General features: G+C 36.6%; 1 protein-coding gene across 1 annotated transcript in view; it reads left to right on the forward strand.

Moving 5' to 3' along the window:
- epas1b (endothelial PAS domain protein 1b) overlaps positions 1-6,304 on the forward strand; it is a 63,482-nt gene extending 57,178 nt beyond the window's left edge. The window contains exons 12-16 of the mRNA XM_079842792.1: positions 1,354-1,817; positions 1,925-2,021; positions 2,550-2,655; positions 4,015-4,161; positions 4,249-6,304. Coding sequence (XP_079698918.1) covers positions 1,354-1,817; positions 1,925-2,021; positions 2,550-2,655; positions 4,015-4,161; positions 4,249-4,400 — 966 coding nt within the window. The 3' untranslated portion in view covers positions 4,401-6,304. The remainder of the gene's footprint in view (positions 1-1,353; positions 1,818-1,924; positions 2,022-2,549; positions 2,656-4,014; positions 4,162-4,248) is intronic.
- Positions 6,305-14,200: the final 7,896 nt, after the last annotated feature.

Below are 14,200 nucleotides of genomic sequence, written 5' to 3' on the forward strand. Positions count from 1 at the left end.
ACAGTTGATGGGCCCTATTGACTTCCATAGTATGGGAAAAAAATACCATGGTTACCATGCACAATGTGCTTACCCATATTCTTGAAAATATGTTATTTTGTGTGCAGCAGAAAAAAGAAATTCAATAAACTTGAGGGTAAGTAAATTATGATTTTTGGGTGTATCACCACAGTTTTGCTGCTGTTGTTGCTTATGACTGCACACTGGAAATAAAAAGTAAATTTAAAAATAATAATAATTATAATAAAAAAAAAACTGCAAGTGTGCATTAAATTGAAGTAATGGCATTTTCATAATCCAACTTTAAGGGAGGGGGGGGGGGCGCTGTTTCATGCATACTGAGCTTTTTACACTGTTAAAGACTTGGATTCCCATCCTAAACATGGACAAAGTTTCCCAAAAAAAATTGGGATGACTGATTTATGTGCCAAAAATACCCCTTCCGGTTTCTCATAAGTTTCTGAAAGTTTTTTTCGAGTATGGGTATATGTCACAACAGATGGGGCGGAATGTCCTTGTACGGGCTCTGCTCCTGGAAGGGCGCGCGAGAGCACAGCCGGCTGTGCTGTAGTCACAGAACTTCACAAAATCAACAATGTCACCAAAGAAGTGTGTTTTTGGTTGTCAACGCAAGACAACCCTGCACAGCTTCCCAAAGAACCCAGCGTTAATGGGACAGTGGATGGAGTTTGTTTTTCCGGAGCAGCAACGGAGTTGTGCAAGTGTGTGTTTGTTCCCTGAATTTCGGCGATGATGGTTTATTAACAAGGTACAGTTCAACTCCGGATTTGTAGCTCGTCTAATGCCAGCGATTAAGATTCACGGTTGTGTGTTGGTAGCAGGTGGTGAGTAAAAATGCTTCAAATGTCTGTGTTGTTAGCTATCGATTCCATTGTTTTTCTATGTAAACATGCATAGCTCAACACAATAGCTCCGCACGCTCGTCATTCTTTAGCTCCGCCCCCAGCCGCTCTGCTTTTTTCGGAAAGACTCTGTACAGCGTATCTTTCTTTTATAAATATAATAATACTAAATACTTTTCGGAGATATGAAAGATGCAATACTACTCTATAGGTACTCAAGACTGGCATGAGATTGACTGAAAATGAGTGTTTCACCCCCCCTTTAAAAAACCTTCAACTAACTCCAATCAACTTAAAAAACCTTTTTTTTTTTTGCAATGAAACCTAAACATCATTATTATATGATATCATTTTAACATAAGTCTTCTTTCTGCAGCGCTCGCAGACATTTCTTTCTCTTGGTCCTGTCAATATTAGATTTTTGGTGGGGAAAGGGATGTTGCATGTAGATTCTAGTCTTTCTGACCTTGACCCCTTCATGACCTTCCAGACTGATTTGAGTGACCTGGACTTGGAGACGCTGGCTCCCTACATCCCCATGGATGGTGAGGACTTCCAGCTCAATCCCATCTACCAGGAGGAGTCGGCATCTGAGATTGGAGGCCTGGCAAGTAACCAGCAGAGCTTCAGCAACATTACAAGCCTCTTCCAGCCCTTGGGGTCGCCTTCAACAGACCCCTTCCAGCCCAACATGAGTTCAGGAGGGGATAAGCAGAGCATCAATGGAGGTTCTGTGGAGTCATGGCCATCTGTTCCCTATAGCAGGGGCCCCATGCAGATGCCTCCCTACCATGATCCCGCCAGCACCCCGCTGTCCTCTATGGGAGGGCGTCAGAATCTGCAGTGGCCACCTGACCCTCCATTACCCAGCAAGGCTGGAATGATGGATCCTTTAGCTGCAAAGCGCTCTTGCCCAACCGTGCCAGCAAATCAAATGCCATCTTATTTGCAAAGGTAGTTCTGCATATTACAGGATGTGTCTCTTGCTTCAGTCGTAGGATAACATTGCTGTGCTGCTGTCTTTGGATTTGCATTGGATGACGCCCCTGTTTGTTTTGCAGGCCCATGGAGAACTTTGTGCAGAACTACAGAGATATGAGCCCAGCTCGTCTTGCTCTCGCTAACAGTTTCAAGCGCTCGTTCGTGGAGATGACCATGGTATGTTCATATTTAACTTGAAATGACATGATTTGTTAAGTTTTCAAATATACAGTCAAAGGTTTGGACACTACTATAAATTCATTTTAAAAACCACATAAACGTTCCAGTAATGAAAAACTGTTAAACAAACAAACAACCTCATATTTTAACCTCGAAAGAGTTCCAACTGGCACATTTGAATTGAACTGTGAATTTGTGAACCAAATTTGCTAATTACTTTAGAGAGGAGCATTTTGCTAAAATATAGGCACAGAATGAAAAAAAAAAGTGTAAATAAATAAATAAATTGAAAACTTTTATTTCTATAATCTTTGATTTCAGGTTTGGTACAAGATTCAATTTGATTAATTTCATCTCTCATTTTTTAAATCATGACAAATGTAAATGTAAAAAGATCATGAAAAGTATATCTAAACATTTGGCTGATTTCTTATAATTTTTTCAGTCCTATATTAGGTGAGTTTTATGTTTAAATATGTCTCATAGTATAGTCTTATATGTCTTATTGCATGCTGTATGTTTTAGGGTGAGACACCCCCCACTAAGTCACAACAGACAGTGTGGAAGAGACTTCGGAATGAGAGCTGTGCCGTCATGGACAGGAAATCACTCAGCACTAGCGGTTTGTCAGGTATTACTGAAAATTGATTATTGGTGGTGTTTTTAAGAATTTCTTTTGAAAAAACAAACACAAATATATTTTATATATATTTTTATATATACTTAAAGGATCTGCTGCTAACATCTTGGTGCCATATATATATATATGGCACCAAGATGTTAGCAGCAGATCCTTTAAGTCCTGCAAGTTGCAAGGTGTGCCTCCATGGATCGGACTTGTTTGTTCAGCACATCCCACAGATGCTCAATTGGATTGAGATCTGGGGAATTTGGAGGCCAAGTGAACACCTCAAACTCGTGCTCCTCAAACCATTCCTGAACCATTTTTGCTTTGTGGCAGGGCGCATTATCCTGCTGAAAGAGGCCACAGCCACCAGAGAATACCGTTTCCATGGTCTGCAACTATGCTTAGGTAGGTGGTTTGTGCCAAAGACAAAGTAACATCCACATGGATGGCAGGACCCAAAGTTTCCCAGCAGAACATTGCCCAAAGCATCACACTGCCTCCACCGGCTTGCCTTCTTCCCATAGTGCATTCTGGTGCCATGTGTTCCCCAGGTAAGCGACGCACCCGGCCTTCCACGTGATGTAAAAGAAAACGTGATTCATCAGACCAGGCCACCTTCTTCCACTGCTCCATTCTGATGCTCACGTGCCCCACTGTTGGTGCTTACGGCGGTGGACAGGGGTCAGCATGGGCACCCTGACTGGTCTGCGGCTATGCAGTCCCATACTGCAACAAATTGCGATGCACTGTGTATTCTGACAACTTTCTATCAGAACCAGCATAACCTTCTTGAGCAATTTGAGCTACAGTAGCTCGTCTGTTTGATCGGACCACACGGGCCAGCCTTCCCTCCCCACGTGCATCAATGAGCCTTGGCCGTCCATGACCTTGTCACTGGTTCTGACCCAGTCGTCTATCCATCACAATTTGGCCCTTGTCAAACTTGCTCAAATCCTTACGCTTGGCCATTTGTCCATGCTTCTAACACATCAACTTTGAGGACAAAATGTTCACTTGCTGCCTAATAATTCCCAACTAGCAGGTGCCGTGATGAAGAGATAATCCGTGTTATTTACTTCACCTGTAGGTGGTCATAATGTTATGATACACATACACACACACACACGACACGCACATGTACACACTCTTGTACCTTTTTTTTGTTTTATTGATAACAAAGTTTATGTTTTGGTTGATCTCATAGCTGGTTGGTTTGGTTCATGGCTTTTGACTATTTAAAGAATACTTTTTAATATTGGACGGCACTATTGCACTTTTTTTTTGCAAAATGCTAAAAGATTTTTAGCAGCTGTGTCATGCGTCACAGACAATAAATTAATAATCAAATGTATTTATACCTAGACAAAGGCATGGGCTATAATAGAGACATGGACCACCAGCACAGGAAGACCCAGTATTTGGGTAACAAGACCGGACAGGCAGCAAAGCGCTACAGAGAACAGTGTTGTAACTACAGAGAGTTCAACATGCAGCCTTTCAAAATGGATGGTGAGTTCTTAAATGATACAATCACACATCTGCACTAACACTTTATGCACTTTTGATGCTGATTCTCAGAACTGGTTGTGTTCGCAGGAATTGCGAGTCGTCTTATCGGGCCCTCCTTCGAGACCTACTCTCTGCCTGAACTGACGCGTTACGACTGCGAGGTCAACGTCCCGTTGCAAGGCAATCTTCATTTGCTGCAGGGCAGTGACCTCCTAAGAGCATTAGACCAGGCCACTTAGACCGGTTTCTACACTAGCCCACAGAAATGCAGTCCCGCTTTACCCCGACCCTATCGCTCATCTCACCCTCACCAACTTGACAACAACAGTCCCAGCTTTAGCACACCTCGGCTTGTACACAGACATGATAATACACCCTCTCAGTCATACTGTACCTATCTGACTGCATAAATGACAAATGTAGCTTTCATCATATTTTTATTGTCTACATCTTCATAAATTATATACATGTACAATTTGTTTTAGTTATAAGACCGTTTCTGAATGAATTTAAGTATTTTTGGAGGAGTTTAAATGTTGTATTGTCTTCGGCTGGCTGTGCGTTTCTCTGCTTGTCAGATGATTTCATTGAAGCAGTTTTCAGAATATTTTCCTCCTCTTCTTTCTCCTCTTTTCTCTACCAATGTCAGACAAAAAAAGAAAGAAGAAAAAAAAAAGAATCTACTGTAAGCTCATTGTTTTAAAATGTTCCAATTTCTTTCATTTGTTCTAACTTTCCTACCTCTGACACATCACTAAAGACCCCATGAGATCAAAATGGCAGTTTTGAGCTTGTTTATATGCCAGTGCAGTGGTTCCTAACATGGAGTCCAAGGTGTGCGTAATTCAAGCCACTTTATTAAATAACTCCCGATCAGTAAATATTAACAATAGCTGCTCTTCAGTTTTCATACATGTGCTGCTCTCCTTCCACTCGCTTCTCAACTCTTCCCTCACACTCTCCAAATGAAGGGTTGCCAGATATCACAAAAAAAGCAGCCTTGTCTAATATATACAGCAACCTCAAATATTGCGCTTTAGGTAGGAGATAATATTCTCAAAACGAGCTTCTTAAAAATGCATTATAATAAGCAGAAATGGCAAAAACATTTATAAGAGAACTGATATTACCAGTATTCTACTAAATTAAAAGGTAGGAAATGTAATTTATCATGAATAAAACAGTTGAATGTGAAATATTTAAAGATTATTGGATAAAAACAATCAAATGACACAAATTATTATAATAATTCAACATGGGTATTAAATATGTAAGAGGAGGGGTTTCAAGGACAAAAGGTTGGGAACCACTGTGCTAGTGTACTACTAAAAGCTAGACTTTTTTGGGGAAAATGGAGAAAATATTGATGACATCATCCTGCACGACAACGATTTTAGTCCAATCAGATTCTCTGAATGAGCACGTCCTTCCCTCTGCAATCAGCTAGACTGTAACATAAAAAAAATAAATAATCCTTCAATATTTCCAACCCAAACTTCCTGTTTCAGCAGGAAATATATCAATAAAAGAACGAAAACTGTGCTTGCACGCTGTTTCATGGGGTCTTTATGCCTTGTCTTCACTGACCACTTTCAATGTTTTTGTTATTCATGTGCCTTTGTTCGATTAGTGGCAATACTGTGTTTCTGTCTCTGATCTCTCTTTATTGCCTTATAGTGGAGACCACTTTAAATGCATATATTTTTGTCAATTTAGCTGTAAACATACATATTTAAAGGAAGATGCTCTAAGAATTCTACTATAGATTTCTACTTTGAAAAAGTTAAGCAATTATTTGTTCTGGTACTTTGTCTTGTCTACTCAGTAGATGCGAATCAGAGTCCTTATAGAGTCTGCAGTGCTGGTGTCCTGTGTTCGTTCTTGGTGGCATTTTCTGGAAATATGCAAATGCATATTACATTTATTGGCAGGCCAGTACAGTTGGGTTCCAAATTTGGAGTTTAAAAAAAAATCTGTTTTTAGATATGTAGCATATTGGATCCTTAAAAGTTTAATCTTGGTGATCTCTTGCATTGTTTAAAGATGGTGCTCTGACCCATATGCATACTTTAGATAATAACATGAACTGTCTTTTTATTGGAATTGCCCTAAGGTTGTCTTTAAAGTTGAATCACAAAGCATCCAAATTGTCTGTTATGTATGAATTCTAACATGAATCTAAACCCCTGGTGAAAAAAGAGTGACACATAATATTTAAAGTAATTCAAGGTACAAAGATGAGGTTTGGCACAAAATCCAGTTTTTAAAGGGATAGTTCACCCAAAAATGAAAATTCTGTTATCGTTTACTCACCCTCAAGTTGTTCCAATCCTGAATGAGTTTCTTTGTTCTGCTGAACACAAAAGAAGATATTTTGAAGAATGTTTGTAACCAAGCAGATGCGCAACCATTGACTACCATATAGGGAAAAATATACTATGGTAGTCAATGGTTGCTCTATCTGCTTTGTTACAAACATTCTTCAAAATATCATCTTTTGTGTTCAGCAGAACAAAGAAACTCATAGGGGTTTGGAAAAACTTAAGGCTGAGTAAATGATGACAATTTTCATTTTTGGGTGAACTATCCCTTTAAAATAAAGCCAGTTTTGTGAGCAGACTGGAGATGTTGCTTTATGGTGGATTAGCTGTGTGAGATTGTATTTGAGAGAGTGGCTATGCACAACTAAGCAAAGCTAATTCAGTCATGTCACTCCAAAGAGAAGGAAAAAATTAAGATTTTATTGGATTATTTTCATTACTGTTACAACTAACTACAGGTATAATCTGAATGCAAAAATAATATAAAATGCATGAATGTAGAAAAAACACCCTTTTAGTTTTTGTGTTTTTTAAATAATTTAGCAGTATGCAAATGAGAATTATCATTGAGAAATAATGGAAATGACCAAAAGTCATGTTAATGAGAATTTAAGGGGGGGATAATTTTGTATATATATTCACACACAGTGCTGGGGCAACTGATTATATGTAATCTGGATTACATAATCAGATTCCAAAAATTAAGTACTTGTAATTAGATTATATTAATTTTAAAATGCTCATAATCAGATATTTTGATTGATTTGCATATTACAAACAGTAAATTATTCATAATTTATTGACCCCCCCCATTTTACATTTCTTTTTACTTTTGAAATGCAGTTATGCAAATCAAATACATATTTTCTTAATGTTTTTTATTGTTTAAAAATTATTTATTTTTATTTTACATTTGTATGTTTTAATTAAGTATTAGCTTTTTATCAATTCACGAACCCTTAAAGCACTTAATGTTGTAGAATGTAATTTTTTCTCTTTTATATTTTTATATGTGGTACAAATTAATCATATTAGTAATCTATTGTTTTTTTAAAGGAATTAAATTATTAAAGGATTTAAAAGGATTTAAGAAAATAAAGAAAAAGAAATAAGAACAAGTTCCAGTTCTATTGTAGTTATGAATGAATTTGCAAATAATATATAAATTTTTTAAATATGCACACATTCACTCTTATTTTCATCTGCCTATTATGTAAAAATGCAAAACGTTTCTTGTCACGTCAAATTCCGTTATGATTTACATAAATAGTCATATTTTCAATTCAAAATGGTGAAATGTCATAAAAAGATGTCAAGTAGTTTGCATCACTCGATATTACTGTTGGTCGCAGAACGTTTTTATTGTAAAACAGTTGTCAAATATACAAAAAAAAATGTAGCTACTTATGACGCACTTATTTAATAATGGAATTTGCACAAACAGTAAGCTCCGCCTTCTTTGATTTGATTGGTCATCTCACTTGTTCTGACAGTGACGAGCACTGTTAGACCGCTGAGGCAGACCAACCTTAAAATGTAACATTTTACTTTTGTCATCCTAGCAACAAACAGAGCGGTGTGTAATGGAGTACAGCAGAGCAGCATCAAAAATATCAAATATTGGGGCGGCCAATTTGGTAATTTCTAATTATTCGGCGGAACTTGGCACCCTCAATGTCTGGTGGTTACGGCCCTGAGCTACAGGGGTGTCCGAGCAGTGAGGGACAGACAAAGAGATAACCGATGCTCAGCCAGTCCACTGATGCATATCTCTTTTGACTTTACCTCATCTTGGATAACTCTTTGTGTCTAGGGAAAACCTATATTGTTGTTGGGGTAAGTTTTGAATATTTACCAGAATAAACCAGTTAACGTTACATCTACACTGAATTGATTTCTAAGGCTGGGTCAGAGAAATTCCCATGCTTTCAAAATATTTAATTTTAGTAAATGGCAATAATTTCATATTAAACTGTTTCTGGTGTCTTAACACAAGCAAATATAGGTCACTGCCCCTTTAGTCACTCAAAACTAAGCTATAAAGCAATACAGTATACTTATTACTTACATTTTTAGATATTAACGCCAAAAGAGGAAATGTTGAACTTGATGTCCAGTCTGTAGTTGACTGCAGTGCAGCCATGATGATGATGATGATGATGTTACAGTGAGAGTTGTGCATTTGAATGTGCAGAAAGTGCTGGTACATGTATGTCTGTCTAATACCTACTACTATGATGGTCATTCACTAGAATGAGACCTCATGAACCCATTACGACATTTGAATTTCAAATGATATAGCCCTTATCTGCTCGATTGATTTTATGGTTATTCTTCAACTTTAAAGACAACATTAGGATGCTGATACATACACTCAAAAAAATGCTGGGTTAAAAACAAGTTGGGTTGAAAATGGACAAACCCAGCAATTGGGTTGTTTTGAGCAAACATTTAACCCAACCGCTGGGTTAAAACAACCCAATTGCTGGGTTTGTCCATTTTCAACCCGTTGTTCAGTTCATTTTGGGTTGTTTTTAAAGGGTTAGTTCACCCAAAAATGAAAATTAGCCCATGATTTACTCACCCTCAAGTCATCCTAGGTGTATATGACATTCTTCTTTCAGTTATATTTAAAAAAAAGTCCTGGCTAATCCAAGCATTATAATGGCAGTGAATTGTTGTCGTTTTTGAAGTCCATAAAAGTGCATCTGTCCATCATAAAACGGCTCCACACAGCTCTGGGGGGTTAATAAAGGCCTTCTGAAGCGAATCGATGCGTTTGTGTAAGAAAAATATCCATATTTAAAACTTTATAAAGTAAATTATCTAGCTTCCGATCGATCGCCTTCCGTATTCAACTTACGGAAAAAAGTGCCTTTATTAACCCCCCAGAGCCGTGGGGAGCAGTTATATGACGGACAGATGCACTTTTATGGACTTCAAAAACGACACAACAATTCACTGCTATTATAAAGCTTGGATTAGCCAGGACTTTTTTAATATAACTTTCCGTATTGGTTTTTTTAAAGTTGTTTTACCTGAATTTTGAATTGCACATTGCATTAGTTTGTGTTTTAAAGGTTAACGGAAATTTCCGTCAAATTACTGGATAATGTACTGGCTGAAAATTACCAGTACATTTTCCGTTTGTATTTTTTACGGTGTAGGATGACTTGAGGGTGAGTAAATCATGGGCTAATTTTCATTTTTGGGTGAACTAACCCTTTAACCCAGCATTTTTTAGAGTGTAAATTAGGCAGTTTCTCATTTAAAAGTAAGCAAGTACTTACATATTGTACTATGCTAAATGTATATTGACATTATTATCATACTGTTATTATGATTATTGTTGACATTACTGTATGGGAAATTTTACCCAATGAGTTGTATCTCTGCACTGATATCTTTATTAAAGCATATCAATCTTCTGTTGCTGGATTCTTTTTTGGATGCATTCATGCTAGAAATATCACTCTATTACAACCCTTACATAAAAGTACTGTGGTGGTATAGTGATGGTATCATTTGGTAATACCATGGTACTTCAAGGCAGGGTCGTTACTAAATCTTTCAAGTGCCCGGGACAACTTACCAGGGTGCACTACACGCAATGCACCTGCTCCGCAGTATAAGCTAAATCGAGGCACTTTGATGGCACAAGCCCAAAACAACATATGCGTCTATGGTAAACGTACAAAAACATGGCATCACTTACATTTTATGAATTTTTTGCTTGTAATGCCTTAAGTATGCCTTGTAATGCACCTTATAATGCATTGTATGGTCTCATGAATAATTGTAACCACAGTTATAATGCATTATAATACATATCTATTCATTGAACACACCTTTAGGAAGTATAATGCATCAAAACGCATGACAAACTACTTATTTCAGTTCATAATCTGCAAATATTATAATGCATTTTAACTTTGGTTAAAATGATTTATGAAAATATATAATGTAAATTATGAATACCTTATAATGCATTATAAATAAGGGCTTTTAAGTAAAGTGTTACCCATTTATTTTGTTTTAGTGAAAATGTTAGTAATATTAGCTTTTGTTTTACAGTAATTTTGACCATGTTCTCAGGTACAATTAGCTTTTTTTATAAAATGGTTGCGACAGCAATGCACTAAAAAAAATAACTCTTTGAATGAAAATGAAAAAATCATGGAAAGTATTTCCACATGATTAACTTGCTTTATTTCAGCGTTATGCAATTCTGTTATTCAAATTTGATGTAATTACGTTGGGTCAACTTAATTTATTAAGGTATTAATTTATAATTCAACTTATTTACTATGGTTAGGCACAGCTTAATTTAATAGTGTCAGCCCAACTAATTTATTTAGGTTAGCCTATCAAAAGTACTTAATGCTGAAAGAAAGCCATTTAATCACATGGAAATCCTTTCCATGATTTAATTACATTAATTAAAAAAAAAAGGTTTTGAGAGCATTTACATAACCTTTTACAAGATTGTATGGCTAGCCAGAAGATGGTTTTGTTACATCCATGGCATGCCCAGAGACGTTTTTATATTATTAATAATTAGGTCCTCACCCCAAGCACATGCTCTACAATTCACCACAATGGTAACCTCCAAAAACACTAAGATAACACAAACTTTTAAATACCAACATAACAAAACATTAAGCATTAAAAAGTCTCTCAATTTTCTCATCTTGTTAAAAATGCATCAAATTGCACTTTATTTAAACATTTAGTCTCCGAATTCAGCCACTTTTGCAAAGCATGATGGGAAGTGAAAGTCTTATTTCTTTGGGTTACTTGATTGAAACATGTTATTTCAAAATGAAAACATCAAGTTATGTCAAAGAGTAACGGTTTTAAGTCAGTTTAACATGAATCAATTACATTTGAACCAGAAACCTAATATAATGGTGTTAAATCAAGATGAATTGCTTAAATAAAGTGAACAGCATCATAAATAATTTTTTTGAGTGTATAATTACACTGATACTAATGTTTAGTAGTTACATTTATTAATAATAGCCACAATTTGGGTTATATTAATATTAACTAAATATTAACAATGACTTTTGCCTCAAAATCCTAATTACTGCTTATTAATAGTTAGTAAGGCAGCTAAGTTTAGGTATAGGATATCAAATACGGTCATGCAGAATAAGCTTAAATAGCTAATATCCTTGTGATATGCAAGCTAATAAGCAACTAGTTAAAGGGAAAGTTCACCCAAAATTAAACATGAAAATTACCCCATGATTTACTCACCCTCAAGCCATAGGTGTATATGACATTCTTCTTTTAGACGTATACAATCAGAGTTAAATTATAAGAATGTCCTGGCTCTTCCAAGCTTTATAATGGCAATGGCAATTTGAAGCCCCACAAAAAAGTGCATCCATTCATTGATGTACTTCACATGCCTCCGGGGGGTTAATAAAGGCCTTCTTAAGCGAAGCGATGTGTTTGTGTAAGAAAAATATCCATATTTAAAACTTTATAAAGTAAAATATCTAGGTTCCGCCAGACCGCATTTCATTTTCAACTTACTAACTGCCATGACGTATGATGTGGGACGTAGCGTAAGCATTTTGAACTGCGAGAGGCGTTAGGCTTTCTGCGCGGTCTGGCGGAAGCTTGGATATTTCTATTACAAAACCCCATCGATTCGCTTCAGACGGCCTTTATTAACCCCCCGGAGCCGTGTGGATTACTTTTATAATGGATGGATACACTTTTTGGGCTTCAAATTTTGGGCTGCCATTCACGGCCATTATAACGCTTGGAAGAGCCGGGACATTTTTTTATATAACTCTGATTGTATTCGTCTGAAAGAAGAATGTCATAGGATGGTATGGGGGTAAGTAAATTATGGGAAAGTTCACCCAAAAATGAAAATGATCTCTTTAATATTGAGAATTGGACCCTAAACTAAAGTGTTAATAAAGTTTAGAAACTGTGTAGATTTGAAAAACTCTGAAGGTTATAGTAATTCTGTTATTTCTATTTAGCTTTAATTCATTTTTATTTCAGTTTTGGTTTTAGGTTCTTTAGTAGCCTACTTATTTTATTTCAGTTCATTTGCAAGGCAAAACTTCTCATGTTCATTTTTCATGTAATATTTCGATTTGTTTTGCTTTAGTTAACAATAACAACACTGCTTTGAATATGGCTCATCCAATCAGAATTTTTTTTAAAAAAAGCACCTTTAGAAAACCTTAAAGTATATTTGACATAGCTATGAGCCAACATGATGTATACATTTGTTACTGATGTAAAACCCTTCAATCCTTTCAATAACGGGCCTCCAGCTTTGAAACAAATCTGCAGATCAGCTATTCTAAAAACAAATACAGCATCAATCACCATTAAACTGTGTGTTTGGCTCTGTTAGAGTGGCAGTGTGGCATTTCTGTCATCTCAATGGTATGTCACTGCTTAACTTGTTTAATTTTTTAAATAATGACAGGAGGACACGCCTCCTAACTTCTTAGAAAAGACCCAACATAACAGTTATTAAAGTAACTGACAAAGAATGGCATGGAGGGATAGACTGCGGTTTAAATTGACTTGGGGAAACTAGGCAAACCACATAACTCCTGGACCCTGAAATACAGGGGGAGACAAAAAGGAAGAAAATAGCCCCAGGATGTTTGCCAGTACTGACATGCTAATTAAAGGAACTTTCCATTAGCAAACTCTAGCAATAATCTGCAACCAATAGTGGCAGATTTGATGCCAAAGGGCATTACAGTCTTTGTAAACACCAAAGACGGTGAGAACACTGATTACAAAGGTAATGCATAAGTTTTGTAACAATGTCAGTAAATGATCCTTTCAACCATTACGGGATGCCAAAACGAGTCTAAGGACCAGTGCCAAACCAATTGGTGTCCCTGGCTAACCTGTAACTCCATGAATGTCTTCCTCCCTCGCCACCTGGGGAGTCACTTCTGTGCCGAGATGTTTGCTGGACGGTCGCCTAGCCAAACTGCCTCTCTCATTTATTTGTTATTGTCCATGTTATTTCTGTTTGGAATATGACGCACATCCCTTCCTCGCTCTCCATCTTCCACAGACAAATGGACACAAATGGAGGTTGCCTCACGCAGCTTCCCGTCTTTGCACAGGTGCTGTGTCTGAGGAGTTGTATTAGCAAACACAAAAAATTGTCAAAAGTCAACCTAAAACGCTTATTATGGCAAACCATTAACAACACCTCGCTCAATGTCCATTGATCCATAACACACAGGCTGAGAGCTGCCAGTTCTAAACACAGCCTGTTCACTTTCAATTACCTTTAAGTCTCAAATGTCAAATAAAACAATATTTTAAACTAGATTTTTCAAGGATAGTTCAGTGTTTGCAACGCAGCAAAGGAAATAGTGGAAAGGTTTTGGGTAAGCTTAGATTTTCGGCTGTGCATATATGAATTTCCTCTTGTCAATACTCTAAATATGTGTCTTGTTTTCTGTGTGTGTGAATAAACACATTGTGACAACATATATTTCCAGCATAAAGGAGGATGTATGGTTAAATGGATATTGAAAAAATAAAATACCAATCATTATTCAAAATGCAATCTGAATTCAGTATGCAAATAGGGCATATTTTCTGGCGGGCAGAATTTGGTACGATTTTAAACTTTAAATCTTAAATTTCTTGAATTGAATAATGCTTACAAAGCTTTCATTTCAAATTTCTTAAAATGAGTACTATTATGA

Source organism: Gobio gobio (genome assembly GCF_949357685.1).
Source record: "Gobio gobio genome assembly, chromosome: 18".
NCBI lineage: Eukaryota > Metazoa > Chordata > Actinopteri > Cypriniformes > Gobionidae > Gobio > Gobio gobio.